The sequence below is a fragment of the Trematomus bernacchii genome, unplaced genomic scaffold (genome assembly GCF_902827165.1).
Source record: "Trematomus bernacchii unplaced genomic scaffold, fTreBer1.1, whole genome shotgun sequence".
Lineage (NCBI taxonomy): Eukaryota > Metazoa > Chordata > Actinopteri > Perciformes > Nototheniidae > Trematomus > Trematomus bernacchii.
In genome coordinates, this window is record NW_022987828.1 from 15,641,570 (window position 1) to 15,662,855 (window position 21,286).

Genomic DNA, 21,286 nt, shown 5'->3' on the forward strand with positions numbered 1-21,286 from the left:
AGGGATGATAACTCATATATGAGACTTCAAAGGTTATTTTATTTTGAAACTCTACATCAGAATGTCCTTATTTTCTCTGAGTGACTAGATGGGGTGTCCTGCTATCACCCTGAAGTGAAATAAGTCTTGATACTGGACAGTTTTTGTTTTATTGTCATCTAAAAGCAGAGGGATGATAGCTCATATATGAGACTTCAAATGTCTTTTATTTTGAAACTCTACATCAGAATGTCCTTATTTTCTCTGAGTGACTAGATGGGGTGTCCTGCTATCACCCTGAAGTGAATAAGTCTTTGATACTCGAGAGTTTTTGTTTTATTGTCATCTAAAAACAGAGGGATGATAACTCATATATGAGACTTCAAAGGTATTTTATTTTGAAACTCTACATCAGAATGTCCTTATTTTCTCTGAGTGACTAGATGGGGTGTCCTGCTATCACCCTGAAGTGAAATAAGTCTTTGATACTGGACAGTTTTTGTTTTATTGTCATCTAAAAACAGAGGGATGATAGCTCATGAGACTTCAAATTTCTTTTATTTTGAAACTCTAAATCAGAATGTCCTTTTCTCTGAGTGACTATATGGGGTGTCCTGCTATCACCCTGAAGTGAAATAAGTATTTGATACTGGACAGTTTTTGTTTTATTGTCATCTAAAAACAAAGCTAGTTTTTTTTTTACTTTCTATGTAATTATCATTTTCCCTCCATTTATTTTCTGTATTCAGGGACTCCTTCCTCTCGTCATCCTTTCTTCTCTTCCTCCCTCTATCTCTTCTATCCCTCTCCCTCCTTCCGGGGTGTGGAGGAGATGAATATAAACAAGTTTAATATACAATAATACATCACGCCATGACAGGTCTGCCAAGCAGCATCCATTTTGTGAAGCTGTTGTGTTCACTTAGCAGCATTGGGGCTAATTATTGCAAATGGCAGCTGTTGGAAAGAGTATTAATGTCTTCTTTCTACATGGATACATCCAATATTATGGGCTGATGAAAGTAGTCACAGGCTAAACTTTAAAGAGTACGAGAATGACAAAGAAACAGGGGGAACTGGATTGTGTCTTGTTGGTTAAAAGCCCAGTAAATCCAACTGCATCCATTTTAATTAAACCTGTCACTGACTCGGAGTACTGTAATCATTATTCACCTTGCAGCCCAATAAAGTGTTATATCGAAAGCATTTTAGTGTAACAGGGCCTCTGACTGTGAGATGAGGAGCTGTACAGTATGCAGACAGAAACATTATTCTGCAACCTGTTTAATATTCTGAAGAAGAAACTCACTGAATGTTTTTAGATAAAGATATTTTGTGCTAATTGGATGACAGGTGCATTTGTCAAATAAATGTAATGTAGCGAAAAAATAAGTGTGCACTGTGGATCGTGTCAAAGTGGGGATTATAATGAAGGCAGCGTACTGAGGAAATACTCAGTTTAACTTATGCTGTAATACATATCAACTTCTACAAAAGGGATTGTAACCCAATTAAAAAAACACTCATGTATGCTTTCCAGATAATGAATGAATATGCTTTGCTCAATGAACAAGTCTTTGAGATATTCATTGTGTCAGATCAGGTTGATATGTTGTCTCAAAATGTCTGCAGAGATCAGACGACAATCAGTTGTCCAATGTCAATCAATCAATCAATCAATGTTTATTTATATAGCCCAATATCACAAATGTTACATTTGTCTCAGTGGACTTCACAGTTTGTACAGAATATCAGTATGACAATATGACACCCTCTGTCCTTAGACCCTCACATCGTACAAGGAAAAACTTCCAAAAAAGGAAAAACCCCACAGTTTAAAGGGGAAAATGGGAGAAACCTCAGGGAGAGCAACAGAGGAGGGATCCCCCTCCCAGGACGGACAGACGTGCAATAGATGCCGTGTGTACATCGAAAAGATAATACATTTACAACATAGGTAGACCAAATGTTTGGAAATGCATGTGTCTATAATAAGAAGATGAATCCACGAGGATGTCAACAATCCTGTGGGAGCCATCAGGAAAGTAAATGTTAATAATTAGTATGAAAAATGTAACATTTGCTCCCAAAAGCGAGAAACTACACTTATTGCTTCAGTGGGAATCAAACCCCACTCAAATGCCATTGAGGCAACAAAACATAACTTGAAAGTAATAACCATGTTTGCTGTCATATAAATATATATGAACAAACATAATTCTTGACGTTGTCTGGACTGGAGAAAGCATAACACTGGCAAGTCGAAGCAGCCTGTCAGTGTTTGAGGGGTTTATGGCTAAATGGCAACAAGCAGAACACTGTTCATCAAGTAAAGTGTGAGGATTAAATATGTTTGGGGGTCATTAAAATGTCAGAGAGGGAAAAGAGGGAAATTAAAAAAGTGTTTGAGAGCATGTGACTTATTCACAAAATGAAGCCTTGTTGTTGTGGCCTTTGCAATGCTGTGGCACATTAACACGCCATTATTACACAGACAATTGATATGAACAAGACATATTATTGCATTCACACTGTGATAAATGTCGCGATCAATATGCATGCAGGTTGAACCTGTTTCTGTAAAACCATGTTTCCAGGTCCATCAGTGTCTTTTTCCACTGTGTAAGAGAGACCCCTGGTGGCCAAGACCAATTACTGCAGTGTCATGACGTATTTCCGCTTCCGTTGTAAACAACAAAACCAATATGGCGACTTCAGTACTCATGTAGAAAGTATCGCACACTTTTGTTGACATTTCTTCACAAGTAATGCACTTGGCAATGGCAGAACTGATAAGTGAGGGGAGTTTAGTTCGCTACTACTGCACTTACGGTAAGGGGATGGAGTCTTTCTTAATCGACGAAGTGAAGAGGAAGCTGGCAGCTGAAGATGTGAGTGTTTTAGTTTAATGACATAACGTCTAATGTCATGCTGTATGAACTCCATTCATAAAAAGTTAGTTTTGAGAGTGTTTGATATGCAGAGTTGTGAAAGACGTCCTTTGGTTTGTAGCTGTGTTGTAACCTGTTTTGAAATAAGATGTTGACTAAAAACGCATAACTATCAACGTCATTTAAGTTAAGTTAATGTTATTTTTAATTGTGGGAAATAACGTTAACTATGTTTAGTAAAGTAACAGTCATAATTTCGAGGGAGCCGACTTGTACTTGACTTTATACTAAATAATGTGCTTCTTACCCCTCTACATGTACTTGAAAACTTTAGTTAATTTCAACGTTTTTTTAACCAATACATTCTAATTTAATTATATCAGTAAAACGTAATTGATCAGTGATGACATACTTGGTGATGGGGAGAATATACAAGAATCTAAATATAAATAACTTAAATGAAATTACGCAAACATATACCAACTGCAATTTTTTGATTGCACTCAATTTTTTGAGTGACACATTAATGCACCTCTGCTCCTTTCCCTCAAGATACACTTTTAATTTCCTGAAAGTAAAACCCCATTAAAACTCTGTTAGTTAAACTCATTGAACTGAAGGAAAACTTAAAAATATCAGACAATATATTAACACCTGATTTAGTTTTTACTGTCAAATACTCATATCACTATCTATTTCAACAATGCACTGTTGATAATCTCAAAATGACATTTAAAAATAAGCGATTTAATTTCTGCCTTTTTGGCTGCAAAATCAAGTTTTTAAACATGGCCTTCTCTTTTTGTTGTTCTGTGTGTCCAGGTGTGTCAGATTTCAGGTAAAGTGTTGTTCAGCTCGTCTGCAGGGATCGACAGAGTCAGTGAGCTCAAAGCTGCAGAGAGACTCTTCCTTCTGTTGAAAAAAGACTCTCCTGTGCTGCTGCCCAGCCCACACCAACCAAGGTACCACACATTTAATACACTAATACATGTAAAGCAAGTTATTTAGGAACTCCTTGGCAGATATTTATTGTATTTTTGCTTGTAGAAGTATGCTTTCATGGGAAATTGAGTCACTCCCGTTAACTGGGAAAATCAGTTTTACTTTAAAAAGTCAAAATGATGTGATTTCAATTAATAGTGCTTCTCAAATCACATCATGACAACGAAACCACTGTAGAATTCAGGAATCAGAAATGCTTTATTCGTCCCACAGCGGGAACATTTACATTGTTTCAGCATATGGACAGTGCAGAAAAGATCAATAAAATTAGTAGACCAACCCATTTAATAAAATCACACGTTAATAAAGTAATTATCAAATAAGTTCAGATGCAAGGAATACAAATAAGTAGCATCATTATACGAGTTTTAAAATATAAAAAGTGGTGAGCTAGCGGCCAGTGTTGACATCATACATTGTGAAGTGAAAAGTGTTATTTCACAGTGTTGACAGCGTTAATTTGGTGCTCAATTACAATGTATGTAATGGCTTTTATATCATGTTATTTTCTCAGCAAAAGCATCCTCTGTGCTGCAGTCCAGAGTGTTGGGGGACAAGGATCAATGGAGCAGTGCTGTAATGACATGGAGCCGCCTGCAGGGGGAGCTGTCGGGCAGAAGAAGGACTACTGTCAAATCACAAAGCACTGTCACAAGAAAGACAGGGGAGGAGGGCAGAGGGATTGAAGAGCTCAAGAGAGAGATAGTAGAGAGAGGGGGACAGACCTGTGGAGCAGAAGCCCAGACACTGGAGAAAAAGAGAAAGAGGGACGAAGGAGAAAATGAGTCTAGCAGTGACAAAAATGCAGAGGATCAGAGGACATCTGAGAGAGACAGAAAGAGACACTGCGAAGAAGAGGACGAAGAGGAAAGGATGGGGTTAAGCATCTGTAGACAAAATGGAAAAAAGGGAATAATATCAGAAACAGATTTGTGTGGCACAGGATCAGTTTGTGATCACGCAACCTCAGGATTACACCACAATGTGGAGGGAAGTGGCAGGAATGTGGATAACACGGCAGAGGACTTAACAGTGCAAAAAGTGGAACATGGTAAAAAGAAAATGTTGTATTTTTCTGTTTTAATTCAACATTCTTTCTTAACACGTTATTTATGTTGCTGATTTTGTTTTGGTTGTTCTCTTCTTTCCATGTTGTGGTTGCCTAAATGTAATAAAGGGACGACTACTGAAGGAAGAGATGAGACACTTCTGCAACCCAGTCTGATCAAACCAGAGCCTCCTTCTCCTGCAGCGGTGACTTTCAGGATCAGCTGCAAGTGTACAGGGTCCCTGTCTCGCTATTACAGCCAACAGGTAGTGGAAGTTAAAATGCACTGGACAAAGCAGTGTACATTCAAAGTATTATCTAGGCCAGCTTCATGTATTTCCTTAGAAGTAACATAAAACACTTATAAATGTGTATTGTGTTCAGAGGAATATAACGTGGTTGCATTTTGTGTCTGATATAGGAGGTGAGTAGAGTGATAGGAGTAGGTCTGAGCAGACTGATGGGCTGGAAAGCTGACCTGAAGAATCCACAGCTGGAGGTAAAAAATGTTTCCTTATCTCACAAGATAATGTACCGTATGTCTTGATGGGCAAAACTATTGATATCATTAGTAGATACTCTTTGGTAAATGTGGTCGGCAGACTGTTTTTTCTCTTGCCTTTCCTTTCACATGTTCCATCATTCATTGTCTGCTTTTTTTTTCTGCAGGTTAATGTTTATTTGAGTGATGACAACTGCCTGGTCGGGTTTCCACTAACCAGGTGATTGACAGAAACACTTTCTCTACATTTAACTAATGACTATATGCTGTTTCCATGAAATCCCCTCTAATAAGAAGACTTTGAGGTATAATCCCAAACAATCTTGAAACCTCAGAAACATAATAGATGTAACATATTGCAGCTTTAATTACATTTGCTAAGCAGTCATAAGTAATACCTCCCTGTCTCTTTCCCTCAGGTTACCTTTGGCTAACCGGAGCTACATTAAAACCACAGGACTGCGGTCCACTGTAGCCTGGGCTATGGCCTCATTGGCTCAGATACAGGTAATAACACACACTGCTGCTGTATTTGTATTGGTTTGTACATTTATGACTTCTGAAAACTATGAACTACTTTGTTATATTTACTGTATGCAAATCAGAAGGCATTAGATCTTTTACTAATCACCTTAAAAGGAAAATCAGGTTTGGACTCATATAATGTGACAATTGAGCCTTAAATGTCCTCATTTTAAAACGGTTAGCTTAATGTTTGTTGTCTATGCTGCACACTCATTGGATTGTGATTCAATAATGTCTTTCAGTCACAGTATGAGTTTGACAAACTGTATGTACTGTATGTTATCTGCTCTTTCCCAGCCAGGCTTCTGTGTGGTGGACCCAATGTGTGGAGTCGGTACCATCCTAATAGAAGCAGCACAGGAACATCAGGTAAGGACAGAAATATACACAGAGTTCCAGTATAAGTGTATCATTTTTCATGATAAATAATTTGTTTTCATCTTTGGTCTCAATGGAAATATAGCTTGTTGTTTTTTTTATGTAAAAATTCATAAATATTGAAGTTATTATATATACTGTAGTGGGCTATTTGAACACTCTCATAATAATCTGACCCCTCATTCTTCAGGATGTCTGTTTCCTGGGTATGGACATTGATGATGGACAGTTGAAGAAGGCCAATGAGAATGTAGAATTTGCAGAGCTGGGAAACAGGATGCACCTGCTGAAAGCTTCATCTATGAGTAAGAAACCTGCACAAAATGATCACTACAATAATCCTAAATGTTTGTCATTAAGTTTGTGTTCATATCAAGAGAGATCTTAAATTAATCTGTGTATGACATGTATGGTAAAGCTGTGCATACTTAGTTGTCATCAAATGAAAAGCCACAACTAATGTATTTTGACAATAGAAATGAACCCTTTGCCCCTAAATAGTGACATTTACATTGCCTCGCTCTTTGTACAATAATAAATATCTGCCTTCTGGAAAACTGTCAGAACCATAAATAAAGCTCAAATTGAAATACATTGTAAACGCTCTTTAAACATGGCCAGCAAATGAAATATGTCACTCTGTTGAACACGTTGCCATTTTTCTCTTGGATTAATTCAATTATGAATCTCAGGGGATGATGCAATTCACTAATTCCATATCCAGCTTTTATAAATTGCTTTTATTTAGTTGTGAGGATCCAAAGCAGCGTGTTTTGGATTGGAGTCAGTGAGTGGGAGGTGAGAGTGAACCCTGCTGTCATGTTTTAAATGACCTCTTGGCCTCCTCTGTTTGTGCAGCGCTGCCTCTGCCCAGCTCCACTGTGGATGCTGTAGTGTGTGACCTGCCATTTGGAAGGAAGTTTGGCACCAAAACAGACATGGCTGCCAACCTGCCTCTCATCCTCACAGAGATGGAGAGGTTTGTGTTTCTGTGTGTCTGTTTCCATTGTTACTTGCCGAATTGTTCAGTGAATCAGAACATTTTTGTAGTTTTTCTCTTTCTCGTGTGTGTGTGTGTGTGTGTGTGTGTGTGTGTGTGTGTGTGTGTGTGTGTGTGTGTGTGTGTGTGTGTGTGTGTGTGTGTGTGTGTGTGTGTGTGTGTGTGTGTGTGTGTGTGTGTGTGTGTGTGTGGTGTGTGTGTGTGTGTGTGTGTGTGTGTGTGTGTGGTGTGTGTGTGTGTGTGTGTGTGTGTGTGTGTGTGTGTGTGTGTGTTGTGTGTGTGTGTGTGTGTGTGTGTGTGTGTGTGTGTGTGTGTGTGTGTGTGTGTGTGTGTGTGTGTGTGTGTTGCACAGAACTATTTGCTTGGAGGGTCAAGTTCCACATCCAAATAGATCTTAGAACTGTATAAAGTCTAAATCATGTTAGATTTTGTGCTGTAACTTCAAACTAGCTATCTTTTAGCTATCACTTTTTAAAAATGATCTCATAGCAATGACAAAAGATTGCGTGTCTGTAAAGAGTTATTACTTTAAGTAATTTACTTGATATGTGTGTGTTTCAGAGTCCTCTGTATCGGTGGTACCCTGGTTCTCCTTCTGAGTCCTCAGTTATCCTGTGTCCTGAAAAAACTCCTGGCACAGAAAGACACCGGACCAACATCTAACCAAGAAGCAAAGCCTGGAAAACAAGACTGTCCATCTCCTTCTCTATCCTCCACAAAGCAGCAGACATCCCAAATCCAACAGGGGGTCAAATCCCCACCTACCCAGGAAACTGAGCCTCCGTCTGGGCTACAGCACAGTCCGCCACCCCCTCTCTCCTCCCTGAAGCACCAGGCAACGCTTCGTCTCAGCTTAGGGGCCATAGATGGACTTCTTCATAAATATGTCAAGATAGACACTTGATCTGTGTTTGTGAAAGTTACTTTCAAAAGTATTTAGTTATCTTTTTTACTTTTTTCGTGAAGAATCAGTAGGTTTTGCCACACATTATAAAACGATGTGGTTTGTCTCTAAGGTTCTTTCAATTGCAAATAATATGAAGAAATATATTTTTGTAGGAAATGTTAGTTAAACCAGAGTCAAAAGTGTGTCTTTTAATTAATACCCGTTGGTGCTCTTGAGGATATTAATGACACCAAGACAGTGTATGCCCATTTCCATTCTAAAGAAGATCACAATGGGTTTTCAATAGATTTTGCACACCTATCACACATAATTAAAACATGTATTTCAAGCTTCTGCCTCACCAAATACACTTGTTAGCAAAAAACATTCATTGTTTTTGGTATTTTTGGTCATATGTTGACCAAAAATATGGAATACCACAAGCCTTATCCCTTATATGTTTCTGTAATAAGTCTTTGTTCTGCCTGTAACACAAACCCCATCAGCTGAATCACAATGTTGCCATCTGCCGTTTAGCCCTGCTTAGCCCAGTTTTATACAGAGGGGCGAGACAAGGCCACACAGGGCTTAGTGTTTGCATTCATTTCCCTTTCAGATGTCAACTTACTGTATTTTCTCTGCCTGTGTTGATTAGAAAATCTGACTTCATCTTCATTGTGTGGATCTCCCAGTACTATTGAAATAGTACAATCAATCTTGTGTTAAAACCAGGTGTTAGGTGTTTTCTAATGACCTTTTTTTAATAAAAATTGGATATATAAATAAACAAGTGACTGTTTGTGTATGTTTTTTTATAGCTTACTAATGTTTAACCACCACACTTATCTTTTAAAAATCAATATTAAATCCAGCAGCTTCACTCCCTTGGGCAGACTCATGCTGTGTACGCCATGATGTCCATTGCGCATGCTCATTGCGCAGTGGAAGCCATGTTGGAGCTACAGTGGAATCGGGCTGGGATTTTCTGACGCCGTATGTTTTTCTTAAAATTACTGTTTTCATACATTGTTGGGGCTCGTTAACCGTACGCGATCGGCGCCGTAATCGGCAGTGGACATGATGGACTCCAGTGTCGACCTGTCCCGGAGGAATCCGCAGGAGGATTTCGAGCTGATCCAGCGGATAGGAAGCGGCACATACGGAGATGTGTACAAGGTAAAACTGCAGTGAGAGCAACAGCCACAGAGATCCATTATCGGACAAGCAGTGGGTTAGACATGCATAGCTCTCCTTTTGTAGCTCGTCAGTGTTGTCATAACAGCAGAAAACAAAAGAATACAGCCACGATTAGCACGTTTATTATATACAAGATTGTTAACGTTTTGATGTTTACTGATGCAGTATTTAATCTGCTACTCATGCAATGTAATTCCATTGTCGGACGCGTAGCCAAGATGATGTTTTATGACTGTTATTGTTTTGGCCTTTTTAACCGACTACTGTGGACATCCGGGTTAATTTGAACGGAATTCAAATTATTACCTACAATACTCGATGGCAGATAATTTATAAATAACCAAATCTGTCGTTAACATTGACTATACACCTCAAGCCTGTTATCGGGCGCAGACGTTAAAGCTACATCTGTTTTGTCGAGCAGAAATAATATTTACTTGTAATTTTACTCTACAAGTGTTGGTCGTTACAAAGCATTAACGCATGCTACGAATGCACGTGTGTTTACGTCTCAAACTGTAGTTATGGTCTAAATATTACTGTTGGTGATAAACAACGAATGCTTTGGACGGAGCCGTTTAGCCGCTAGCTGTCCGAGAACGGACGCAGCTAACATGATAGCATCAAGAAGCTAACCAGGCTTTCTTTGGAACATTGTGACACAATTACAACGAGCGGTGATTTGTTACTTATCCGGGAACATAAACTGAAGCAGAAACAACCTTATAGCTTTATCATTAATCACAATATGGCATAGTTTTGGCAAAATTAGTTAAAAAACTGTCACCGTTTTGCCCTGATACAGACTGACAGCTGCCTGCCTGGAAATCCAGTTTGGCTGAAACAACAACAACAACCTTTATTTTAACACCTTGTATGATTATTATAAATGTGTTAACACAAGTAAGAAGTATTCCAAGGTTTGGAGTAACTTGGACGTTCATTGCTATGTAGACTGTCTAGTTTATGTCGCGTTAGCTTGTATCTTTGGTCCCACAGTGTACCAAGGCCCTGTTAGCAGACAGCATTAAAAGGGGAGGCAGTTCCTGAACTCCACCACAGTCACATTATCACCATGCGTGTTATATGTTACATAGAATAAGTGCATCATACGCATTACAACGTAATTTAGAGTAATACAACGTCGAAGTGCATGAAAGGCCATGCAACATTTATGATATCACATAAAGTCGTGAAGGAATGCATCCGGACATAAAAACAAATGCGATCTTGCAGGATTGCTGTAAGTGCATGAAAGGTGCACTACTGAGTATTCAAAACAATTATTTAGATGAGCAGCTTAAGAATCAGAATACGAATTCCTGTATTAGTCCTGGAAATGTACATTGTTATAGCAAAAGTGGCATAACAGGTTAAAATAAAAGACAATCAATAATAAAGAGTAGCCTAAGCTAACTTATCAAATATAGAGAAGAAAGCACTCATTAGTAATACAATTATAATAAAGACACATAAGTACACAACCATGGCTTTAAGAGTAGCAGCAATTTAAAAACTAAGTGACATACGTAACATATTAAGGTATTGGGACGTTTATAAAAATGTATGTACTTTGTTGTATCTGCGTTACTTATCAGCTCTATAGTATTAGTCAGGTCGAGCAAGATGAACATCCAAACTCTTAACTTGGTGGTTGTTTTTAATGGAGTCACTCTGACTATGTTGAGGTATTTCATTTCACCACTGTGTGAGGGGAGAGGCCTTTTTGGCAGACTGGAGATTAATTTAAACACTGTAATAGCTCCAGATGGTGTTTGGTTAACCTTTAGGCTCTCTAGGGTAATTACAGGACTGTGAACGTATACTAAAGACTCAATACATCCTTCTGTCATTTTGAACATATCAATGAATCCATCTATTATCCATTGATGCCAATAATAATACTTCCAAAAACCCTTCTACCTGTTACTATTTCTTAGCATTTCTGTTTTTCTACAATGCTTCCCTCTCTCCTGCAGCTTATCTTGTTGGTTTCTAATTTAGGTTCAGTATCTTGCCTTGTTGCAGACACATAGGTCTGACTGGCTCTCTTCAGCAGCGGCTCAGACACACTTGTTAGACAGTATTCCCCTCATTAAAGGTCACTATGTAAGAACAGTGATGAGAAGCAAATACCTTTTAATCTATTTTATATGATCATGACAGGTGTATAAATAAGACATCTGTAATTCTGCAGGCAGTTGATTAATCCATTCATAAAAATGATAACAATAGACAATGCAAGTATCCTGTAGCTAATGCTCTAGTTCATTGTAACAACATGGGTTTTGTGGAGGACACTGAGGGGCTCTTACCTGAAACCACTGGATAAAGGATGTCTTTCTAAGCACCAGGGCACTTGGTTAACCTCATTGATGACTATATTTGGTTCTACCGCGCTGTAAAAGTCGGTGTCTCAGGAATGTTTGAGCAGGAAACAAAGTGTGAAATATAGCTTGGCTTTCTCCTGCTCTGTTTGTAGCCTTGTTGTCTTTATGAGTTAGGAAGTAACGGAGGAGGATTGGCTGATATTGAGTGTTGTATCCCTGTGGATTGTGGAGTGAAATACCTCAGCAGCATTTCAGGACTGCCCAAAGGGGGGCCTGTCCAAGAGATGTTTTTAAAGAGAGAACAAATATAATATTAATCAGTTTTGAGGCTTTTTTTGTATTTCTAATTACTTAACCACAGCAGGCAGTGTGTGCAGGAGGACAGTTTGGTGCAGGTCAGTGGCCCACTCACTAAAGGCATTTCAATTAAGGTAGCTTGCAATCCCAGTACCATGAATGCAATTCTTTAGATGCCCCTGAGGGCAGGGTGAGACAGGGATGACTTTTACAGACACCCCCCAGGCTGTCTAGGAGGGGGGAAAAAGAAATAACACCATTTAAGGTTGTGCAATTGGCCTGTATCAGTGTGCACAGTGTATTGCTTATCATAATAGTAGTGACACTCCCAAAATAATTTATGAATTACTACAATACCAGTTTGTCTTCTCAATAGGGATGGGCATTGATTTCATTTGAATTATGATGGACTTCAGATGGAATTGCATCATGATGAAATAATACGGCATTAACATATTGTAATACACCATTTCTCCATTACATTTGATATTAAGCTGTGTTTACACAATGTACACAATCAGGATCAGAATCAGAATTCCTTTATCGTCCCACAGAGGGGAAATTTACAAATAGAGATACTCTAAATCTTTACTTGACATTTGTATTTCTTTTTGAACTTAAGTTCTTTATAAAATGAGAAATACTCAGTCCTTCAATTAGAATTGTTTTTATTCACACAGGGGAATACAAAACAGGCTTTACAATATGGATAGTTCATAAAAACCTTCTTTATGACATGAAACATAGTCATATATATCGTTAGTGAGCTATAAAATCACACACATGGTGACAGAAGATTCTCTCTGCAGAGTCCAGCGTAATTTACTGAAACTATAAGTATTCACGTGGGATCTACCATTCCTAAACTGAAATCATTAGCGATTAGTAAAAACACCCATCCTACTCACCTCATGTTGTTGCTGGTGAACACATTAAATGATTTCCTTTTTTTCCTGGACCTTTATTTGACTGCTTCTCACGGTTGTGGCTTGAAATTCCAGTAAAAGTTAACCGTTTAGTCATTGAAGCATCCAAGCTGAGAATTCCTGCAACCTGATGCCAGAAAACTGCACACGGCATGCTTATGTTTACCAATCTGACTGATGCTGGAAACCAGACAAACTCAATAGGAGAAATATCTCAAGTTGATGAGCCAAGCTTTATACAGGGTTCTTACGGTCATTAAAAACCTGGAAAAGTCATGGAAATTCAAAATGCTAATTCCAGGCCCTGGAAAAGTTATGGAAAACAATATTTTTCCCAAAGTTTTGGAAAAGTCATGGAAATTTAACTAAACTTGCATCAAATATAATTTATATTTTATCTAATCGCCGAAATAGTAATACTATAATGATAATAAATACTGTATCGTATAGTAATGAAACGTAAAATGGCATTTAACTGACGAGGTATTTTGCTGGTGAGAGATTTTAGTTGCTTTAGCCTGTAGAAGCTAGTAAGCCTACTATTTGATTTGTTTTAGATAGGACCAACATGTTTCATATGCAGACCTTATTTTCCTGTTTCATGTTAAAATAAACCATTTCAGTGGTACCGCTGAGAAAGAGTCATTTTTTTGGTCATAGAAAATTAGGTAAAGGTCATGGAGAAGTCATTGGTGAAAAAGTGTGAACCCTGTTTATATAAAAAGCCTGTTTTGTGGCGGATGCCAAGGATACTATATAAACAAGACAATGCATTTCTTTTGAAATCTCATTTGTTAATTAACAGTGTTTCAAAAGAGCTTCTTGTAGTAGCCTTACATGTTGCTCTTCATCCATTTAAACCTGTTTTCTGGGTGCCGCAGTAATAGCAGCTGTCACTGTCTGCGCTTCAGAAGAAAATGCACATGCCAAGTCTTTACCATCACACAGGGTATGACGTCACTCATATTGTTTGGATAGGATGACTTGCTTGTTTCCTCAAGGTGACAGTGGCTGTGGATTGAGGAAGTAGAGGCAGACAACAGCCTTCAATCGCAGCAGAGATCAGTTAATGACAAATCAATTTCTGTAGCAGTGTGTGTGCTCTGAAAACATGCCAGCCATCTGGGTATTTTGGGACTCACACGTACGTGGCAAGAAATGCTACCAGACTTTGTTTTTCTTGCACATTTTTCATGCTTTTCTAGTGAGTTTACCAGCACAGTATGACGACTGTTGAAACATTTTTTTTTGACGCACCTAATTAATATAAATAAAAATAACATGATTGGCAACATTGTGGTAATCATTTCTTAATAAATTCCTCTTAAAAGGGATTGGAAGACATCATGGTGTTCATATCCACAAGTCCGTGATTGAAAGGTCACCAATCATGCTATTTTTAGGCAAGGGTCTCTCAGATATATAAAAATATATAAAAAACATGTCAATGAAGTGTTTTGCTCAAAATACCAAACAGATCACCCATTCTAGCCATGCTTCATCCCTCTATTTCACCTCATGTTTCAAAAGTGCTGATTTTGGGTATAAAGCTTTAAAAAAATAAATAATTATTTATCAAAAAATTGATAACAAATAAAAAAGGAGGGGGCTGAGCTCATGCGGGACCCGGCAGCTACTGTCTAAACTAAATACTGCCATGATGAAACGCCATATCATGGATTATCAAGGATCATTTCTGAAACAGTATGGAGCTCAAAGGCTTTCTCTCTTGCCGGTTATACCACAAGGTGAGTTCCTTTTTATTTCCTGCTTCTTCACACACATGCTCTCCAGTACAGGTTAGCTCTGAGTGTTAGCGATGCTAATGTAAACACCGACCATATTACGTCCAAAACAGTCAGGCATTGTTTCTGATAGCAACTTTCTGATAGTGCCGTGGGTCCACATTTCCGATATTACGTCATATCGGACGCAAATCTGGATCAGCTCCGTTGTACCCCCGTTTTTAGAGATTTGGATACATATTTATGTATAAAAGACATCAAAAAGTGCATTTTGCATGATAGGTCCCCTTTAAGTTATATTAGGTAGGGCAAAAACTAACAATTTGTTTCACTATCTATTAGTTTACTGATTATTTTCTAGATTATTTGTTCAGTTTGGTGTATCAAATAAAAATGGTAATAAGTGTCATCCCTGTTTTTCCATGGTGATGTCTTTTAAATATTTAGTGTTTCAGTCCAAAACCCAAGAAGATTCAGTATCTATAATATTTAACAAAACAGCAGTTCTGCTAAACATTTTTTTACCATCCAGTTGTTTATTTCTTCTGTTGATGGCTAATTTATAAGTCAACTAATCACTGCAGCTTAAAATGAAGTAGCTTGCACAATTAATTGAAAAAGTGTGTGTGTGTGTGTGTGTGTGTGTGTGTGTGTGTGTGGTGTGTGTGTGTGTGTGTGTGTGTGTGTGTGTGTGTGTGTGTGTGTGTGTGTGGTGTGTGTGTGTGTGTGTGTGGTGTGTGTGTGTGTGTGTGTGTGTGTGTGTGTGTGTGTGTTGTGTGTGTGTGTGTGTGTGTGGTTGTTGTGTGTGTGTGTGTGTGTGGTTGGTGTGTGTGGTGTGTGTGTGTGGGTGTGTGTGTGTGTGTGTGTGTGTGTGTGTGTGTGTGTGTGTGTGTGTGGTGTGTGTGTGTGTGTGTGTGTGTGTGTGTGTGTGTGTGTGTGTGTGTGTGTGTGTGTGTGTGTGAGAGCTGGGCAGCCCTGGTCCAGGAATATTCACTTCCTTCGTGTGTGTTCATGTCCTATTGTTTTACACTAGTCCAGTAGCCTGCTGCACAACACACACACACACACACACACAAAACTGTATCATTGTATTGCCACATGCACACACACACATATGGCTGTGGAGTCACAATTAAGAGCTGCTGGCCCAGAACCATCCTGTTTTTGTCTCTGCTCCTCCAGTGGTTCCTCTCTGAGGTGGATGTGCATTCACAAATAGCTCTGAAGTGAAGCAAGGTTCCTGATATCCCTCTTCTGGCCTGTTGATCAGAAATAAAGTCCCCATCCTGGCTGTCTGGTTTCAGTTTGTGAACTCAAATAATTATTGTGTGCAGGAATTTGTCTCTATGTAACTGGTGCTGTGACATATTGATAAGTTAGTCAGATAGCATTTACAGTTAATGACACGGTGTAGGGGCAAGAGACGAAACCAGATGTACCAGTAAGAAAAATAGCTCTGAAGTCATTTGACATTCAGCCGCTGTACTTACAGGTGTGTTGAGTTTGGTGTCTGTCTATGGTGTTAAGTTTTAAAAAATCAAATTACATTTCCTTCAGTAAGTAGTGGTATTCAGTAAAGACTTATTAAAGGCCCTAAATAGAGTGGTTAATGTAAAAGTAGGGTTGCAGTGATATAGATAAAGTTAATGATGAATTTACCTGATAATTTACCTGAGCATTATTTTTTATAACATGTTTTATTTATATTGTGAACTCTTACCTACTGTATGTCGTGAAAACTACAGATGTGACAAACCTATTGGAAATTAATTTTACTTTCCACCTTTCATTTATGAAGTCTTATATGTCTTACCGATGCCTTCATAGTGAGTCTACAGTGTATTATTTGACAGTTCGCGTCTGAACAGACTGTCCAAACACACTTTCCATCGCCTGCTTAAAGCACTACATTTATTTTTACTATGCAAACAAACGGCCAAGCCAGTCCAGGGCTTAGCGGGCTAATTAAAGTCCAGTTCAACCATTATTAAAGTTTAGAGATCATGTAGCTAGTATTTGCTTCTTAATAAAATACTGAATGATTAACAAAGTCCCTGCAGGGATGAGCTGTTGGTTTGCAGACTGTTTACAGTGCAGACAGTGAATGGCATGACACTCTGCAGGGCGGGTCAACACAAAATAAATAATGGTGTTGGGACTTCCCCTTCAGACGCACATATTATTTACAGTGCTATGTTTTATCTGTAAACATTTTATTTTACTTTTATTCTAGAAGAGCTGCTACTGAGCTCTGAATTCCTTAACCATGCAATGATGGGCACAACAGCGAGAGTAATGTGTCCCTTAAAGTGGACCTATCATGCTATATTTGAATAATATAGTGTAGGACCATACCTATATAAGGCATATTTATACTTTTTTTTTTTCAAAATACCAAACAGATCATGCATTTTAGCCATGCCTCATTTTGCTCAATTTGACATTTTTTAGTTCTGGATTTGAAAGGGCAGATTCAGTGAGAACAGCACCATCTACTGGCCTGGCATATGTACTACAGCGTCTCCAGCGCTTTCGAACGGCAATGGCCGTGGCTGTCTCCTCCTGATTGGTGGAGTTGGCCCAACAGCCGTAGCGCCACCGTCCTGACGTCAGGACAGTGTTCAAATCTGGATCAGTTTTTATCAGATCCGTTGCAGCCCCTTTTTTTAGAGTTTTGGGTATGGAGGAAAATAGAGAGGGTTGTGTTTTCTGACACTTGGTGAGTTCCCTGGAACACCGGGGACACATATTCATGTGTAAAAGACGTACAAAAGTGCATTTTGCATGATATGTCCCCTTTAAACTAAAAGCTGGTCACTGACTAACCGGGAAGGCAATACGTCTGTGAGGCTTGTTTTGAGCACCTTTGGTATTCAAATCTCTGCCAGGGTGCAAATCTGCTGCTGAACATCTTGGTATCATGTTAGCACAAGTGTCAAATCCTATTTTGAGGTTGTGCACTCATGTGATCGTTGGAGGAGCTCAGACCTGTATTGGACTAAATGTTTGTTTTATACCAAGTGATTGCCTCAGATTAGAAATGAAATATGAGCAATGAAGGGTGGCGGGAATATTGAGTCATTGCGTGTTTTGTTTTTATTCTTCCTAAACTGCATTATTGATGAAGAACATTGGAAACAAACATGCAATATTTTTTGATTTCCTATACATTGCAAAAGAAGAAATAAAAGTATTTGTTTCTGGTCAACATCATCCTGTCTGTAACTGAGATATTTCAATACAAGAAGTGTCGTTATGTTTCTGTATCTCCTTTTTTTCAGTTGTTTCTTCTACAGTTCCTCGGTTATTCTCAAGTTATAGTCGAGAGAGCCCTGCTTGGTTGGTTGAGAAATTGTCTACGATTGTAGTTTTTGACGGTTCCTTGTTCAAGTAGAACCTGCATGTAACTTGCAAGAAACAAACTGCGCATACCCTTACATTTGAGTAAGTTATATCAGACAGACTCTTTTTGTAGATTATTCATGGAGAATGAAATGAAAGTTCTTCAAGCATCGAGCAGCATAAAAGTTGTAGCACGATATTATACCTCGGCTCTTATGTGACTATTCCTCATGGGCACATCAAAGTGTTGACGCTGAAAAGATTCATTATGCAGCCTTAAACGTCTTACACTCACTGTACACACACACATTGATACATGCACACACTGTTGGGGTGTGTCAGTATAGCAGGAGTGTGTGGTATGTGAAATCACAGGCCGACACCACATGTTGATTTCATCGGTGCGGATCAGTTACATTCATTCAATCAGTACTTGTTCTTCTTAGTTTTGAACAACAACCTCAACCATCTTTCAAAACGTTCTTGAATCATATGGCAGATGGATTTAAAAGAGTAGGGTTGAGATTAAGTTATTTCAAGATAAGCCAAGTTCTCAAACTTAATGAAACTGCTTTGTGATTTTTGTGCCATATAGTTTACATTGGAGCTCCACTTCAGTGATTTCATTTGATCCCAGTTGAGATGTATTGGAAACAAATGCAGTTATATTGCTATTGGCAGAAGCCATCACTTTAAGAAAGAAGGATTTCTATTCTAAATACTAGATAAAATGATTACTCAGCATAGATTAGATTGTGGTGTATGGAGGAAGGGTTTCAGTTCTTAAAATATAAGCTCCTGAATGGAAGAAAGCATGCGTTTGTGAGCACGCATTTAATGGTGTTTTGCTTCAGTGACTGGTTATTTTGTGGAAAGACAGGTGTGCTAATTAAACACACTTCACTGCCTCACCTGTTCCCCTCCTGGGGCCATGCCCTGGTAATGACTGTGTAGCTCTCTGGGAAAACAAGATGCAGAGTGGTGCCTTTACAACTTGGACACAAAATGGTTAATGAATCCAGCTTTGACTTAAAGAATGTAACAGCAATAGCCGTCAATCTTTGACCCCTTGGTTCTTATGAGTGGTGAGATGACAGCTTAAATAAGAGCTTTACTTTGAGCGAGATAATTTGTCAATTTGCTCAGTGGGTTGTGTGTGTCTCACGTTGCTTAATTCAAAGCCTTGTGGGGAAATCCTATTTCAAAATGTTGCAGAGAAAGACTTAAGAAGAGCTGTTTTGTCTTTAGCTTGGTGTCAGTCGTTTTTCAAATGTTCCAATGGATTTTGAAAGTGTTTAGAAGTTTGTTAACCATCAGAAGTTATCCTATTTTTATCTCAAGACAAAAAGACAGGAGTACAGGTCTTCACATGATAGTAGTATAAACATTTGGAAATGCATGTGTCAATGTGGGTAATGTCAATAGGTTGAAGTAGAATACATAAAGTAAAAGAAAACTGCTGCTTGGCCTGAAGTCTTTAAGGTCAAAGAAGAATGGTTGAGTATATAAAAACTTTTCACAACCTCAAATCTCTGGTAAAAATCTTCAGAGGAAGTGAATAAACAACTCCTGCAGTAGTAATTGCCTCAGGCCTAAATGCCCAAACTCACTGTAGCAGAATAATCTGGCTGTTCCTTCATATGTGTGTGAGTGTGAACCCCCTCCTCCAAGGCCATTGTTGGAAAACCGTGGGCAAGATTGTCTTTTCAACTAACGGTCTCGGAAATGTCAAAGTACTGATTGAGAATGAGATAGTATGTGAGCGTGTGAATGTAAACACAATGAACAGTTAAGCGGGCAAGTTTTTCAAGTTGTGTTACATAACGTCTGACACCTTGACAGGAGACGACAGTGACAGAAACACTCTTTAAAATCTACAAAAATAAGACAAACACATAGATACTAAATAACTTTCCTCTTAACAATCGTATATTCTTTCGGGTATCCGATTCAATAAAATCATATAATCTATCAATTAATACATCCACTCTAATATGCTAGGAAGAATTTATCACAGAATCGTCATGTCTAAATCAGTATCACAAGCTGTATATCATATAGGGTCATCTATTTTATTACCACAGTATTAGTCATTTTTTGTATCCTTAAAATGGTCATTAAATCGGTAAATGAAATGCTTTTCAATCTGGAGTCCTTGCTGGTTCCCATCATCTGTAATTAGGCAGAGAGTGAGTGTGAATACTCGACATGAACCTGGCACCTGAAACAACCCTTCATTGACCTCTGACCTTATGCAAAACAGTCTACCAGACAAGCCACCTGCCAGGAGTTCGTCTCCCATGACAACTGTCACACAGAATTAACTGTAAATAGTGTCTGTCAGATTTAACACAATTTAAAAAGCACTGTAACCCAAATATAGAATAAAATCAAATGGTTAATTCCTGTTTGTTCTTACAGTAGTTGCAGGGTTACAGATCAAACTGAGTGTGATCAGCACAGAGCGCTGCCTTTTGCTTACGCTGTTTGTTTTTCATGGTCAGAGAGAGGAGAGAGTGAAATGTCACACCAAGCCTCCACTGAGCTGTCCATATGCTGGATATATGACACACATACACACACACACACACGGACACACGGACACGCAAGCACACACACACACGGACAAGCACTTACACAAGGCCTAATAGCAGTGTTAAGAATGGATATAAGCTTAGTTTCTTCATTACTGTGTAGTAGAAGCACATCAAGCCATGTGGCAATGCAATAGTTTGGAGCCAGGCAAAAGAAAATGTCCTTATTTCTTAACTTTTCAAAGATTCAAGATTCAAAGGTTTTATTGTCATATGCATTGCAGAAATCACACTTTGTGGTGGAAAAGTTGAGTTTGTGTCTGCATGAAAGTTTGAGAAAGCCTGGATGATCACAGATTCATTTTTAGTTGCTAGTTATCGATGCTGCAGTCGGTCCCTCGTCCAGTGAAGTCAGGCTGTGTTGTTCTGTGAGCGCTATGAGTCATCTGTTGTGTGTCTGCTGACTGAAGACACTGTCTCTGCTCTCCACTCGGCTTCTGTCTTCTCCTGCACTGTTTACGTCTCTTTATGTCCCCTCCCTCCCTGCCTCAGCTTTGTTTGGTGTGGGTTGTCGTCTGTTGTTCTTCTTCTCTCTTGGGCGCCGTTTACACGAGGAGAAAACTGCTTGTATCTGCATAGTTTCGCGTGCGTATAGCCCTATTATTTACACGAGGCCGATAGAAACTGACCCCACAAACAATAAC

General features: G+C 38.7%; 2 protein-coding genes across 16 annotated transcripts in view; both read left to right on the forward strand.

The window, feature by feature from the left end:
- The first annotated feature begins 2,692 nt into the window (after positions 1 to 2,692).
- On the forward strand, positions 2,693 to 8,981 carry thumpd2 (THUMP domain containing 2). Its single transcript, XM_034151828.1, is given in 12 exon segments — positions 2,693 to 2,870; positions 3,693 to 3,812; positions 3,814 to 3,832; positions 4,387 to 4,923; positions 5,050 to 5,186; positions 5,342 to 5,419; positions 5,590 to 5,642; positions 5,842 to 5,929; positions 6,245 to 6,316; positions 6,516 to 6,630; positions 7,184 to 7,304; positions 7,887 to 8,981. Coding segments are annotated over 12 exon segments (1,806 nt in total). The 5' UTR covers positions 2,693 to 2,747; the 3' UTR covers positions 8,230 to 8,981.
- A 183-nt stretch (positions 8,982 to 9,164) lies between these two features.
- The window catches only part of LOC117499529 (mitogen-activated protein kinase kinase kinase kinase 3-like), a 49,227-nt gene continuing 37,105 nt past the window's right edge, over positions 9,165 to 21,286 (forward strand). For all 15 annotated transcript variants that reach the window (XM_034151950.1, XM_034151954.1, XM_034151953.1 and 12 more), the window contains exon 1: positions 9,165 to 9,387. In XM_034151950.1, the coding sequence (XP_034007841.1) occupies positions 9,289 to 9,387 (99 nt within the window). In that variant the 5' untranslated portion in view covers positions 9,165 to 9,288. The remainder of the gene's footprint in view (positions 9,388 to 21,286) is intronic.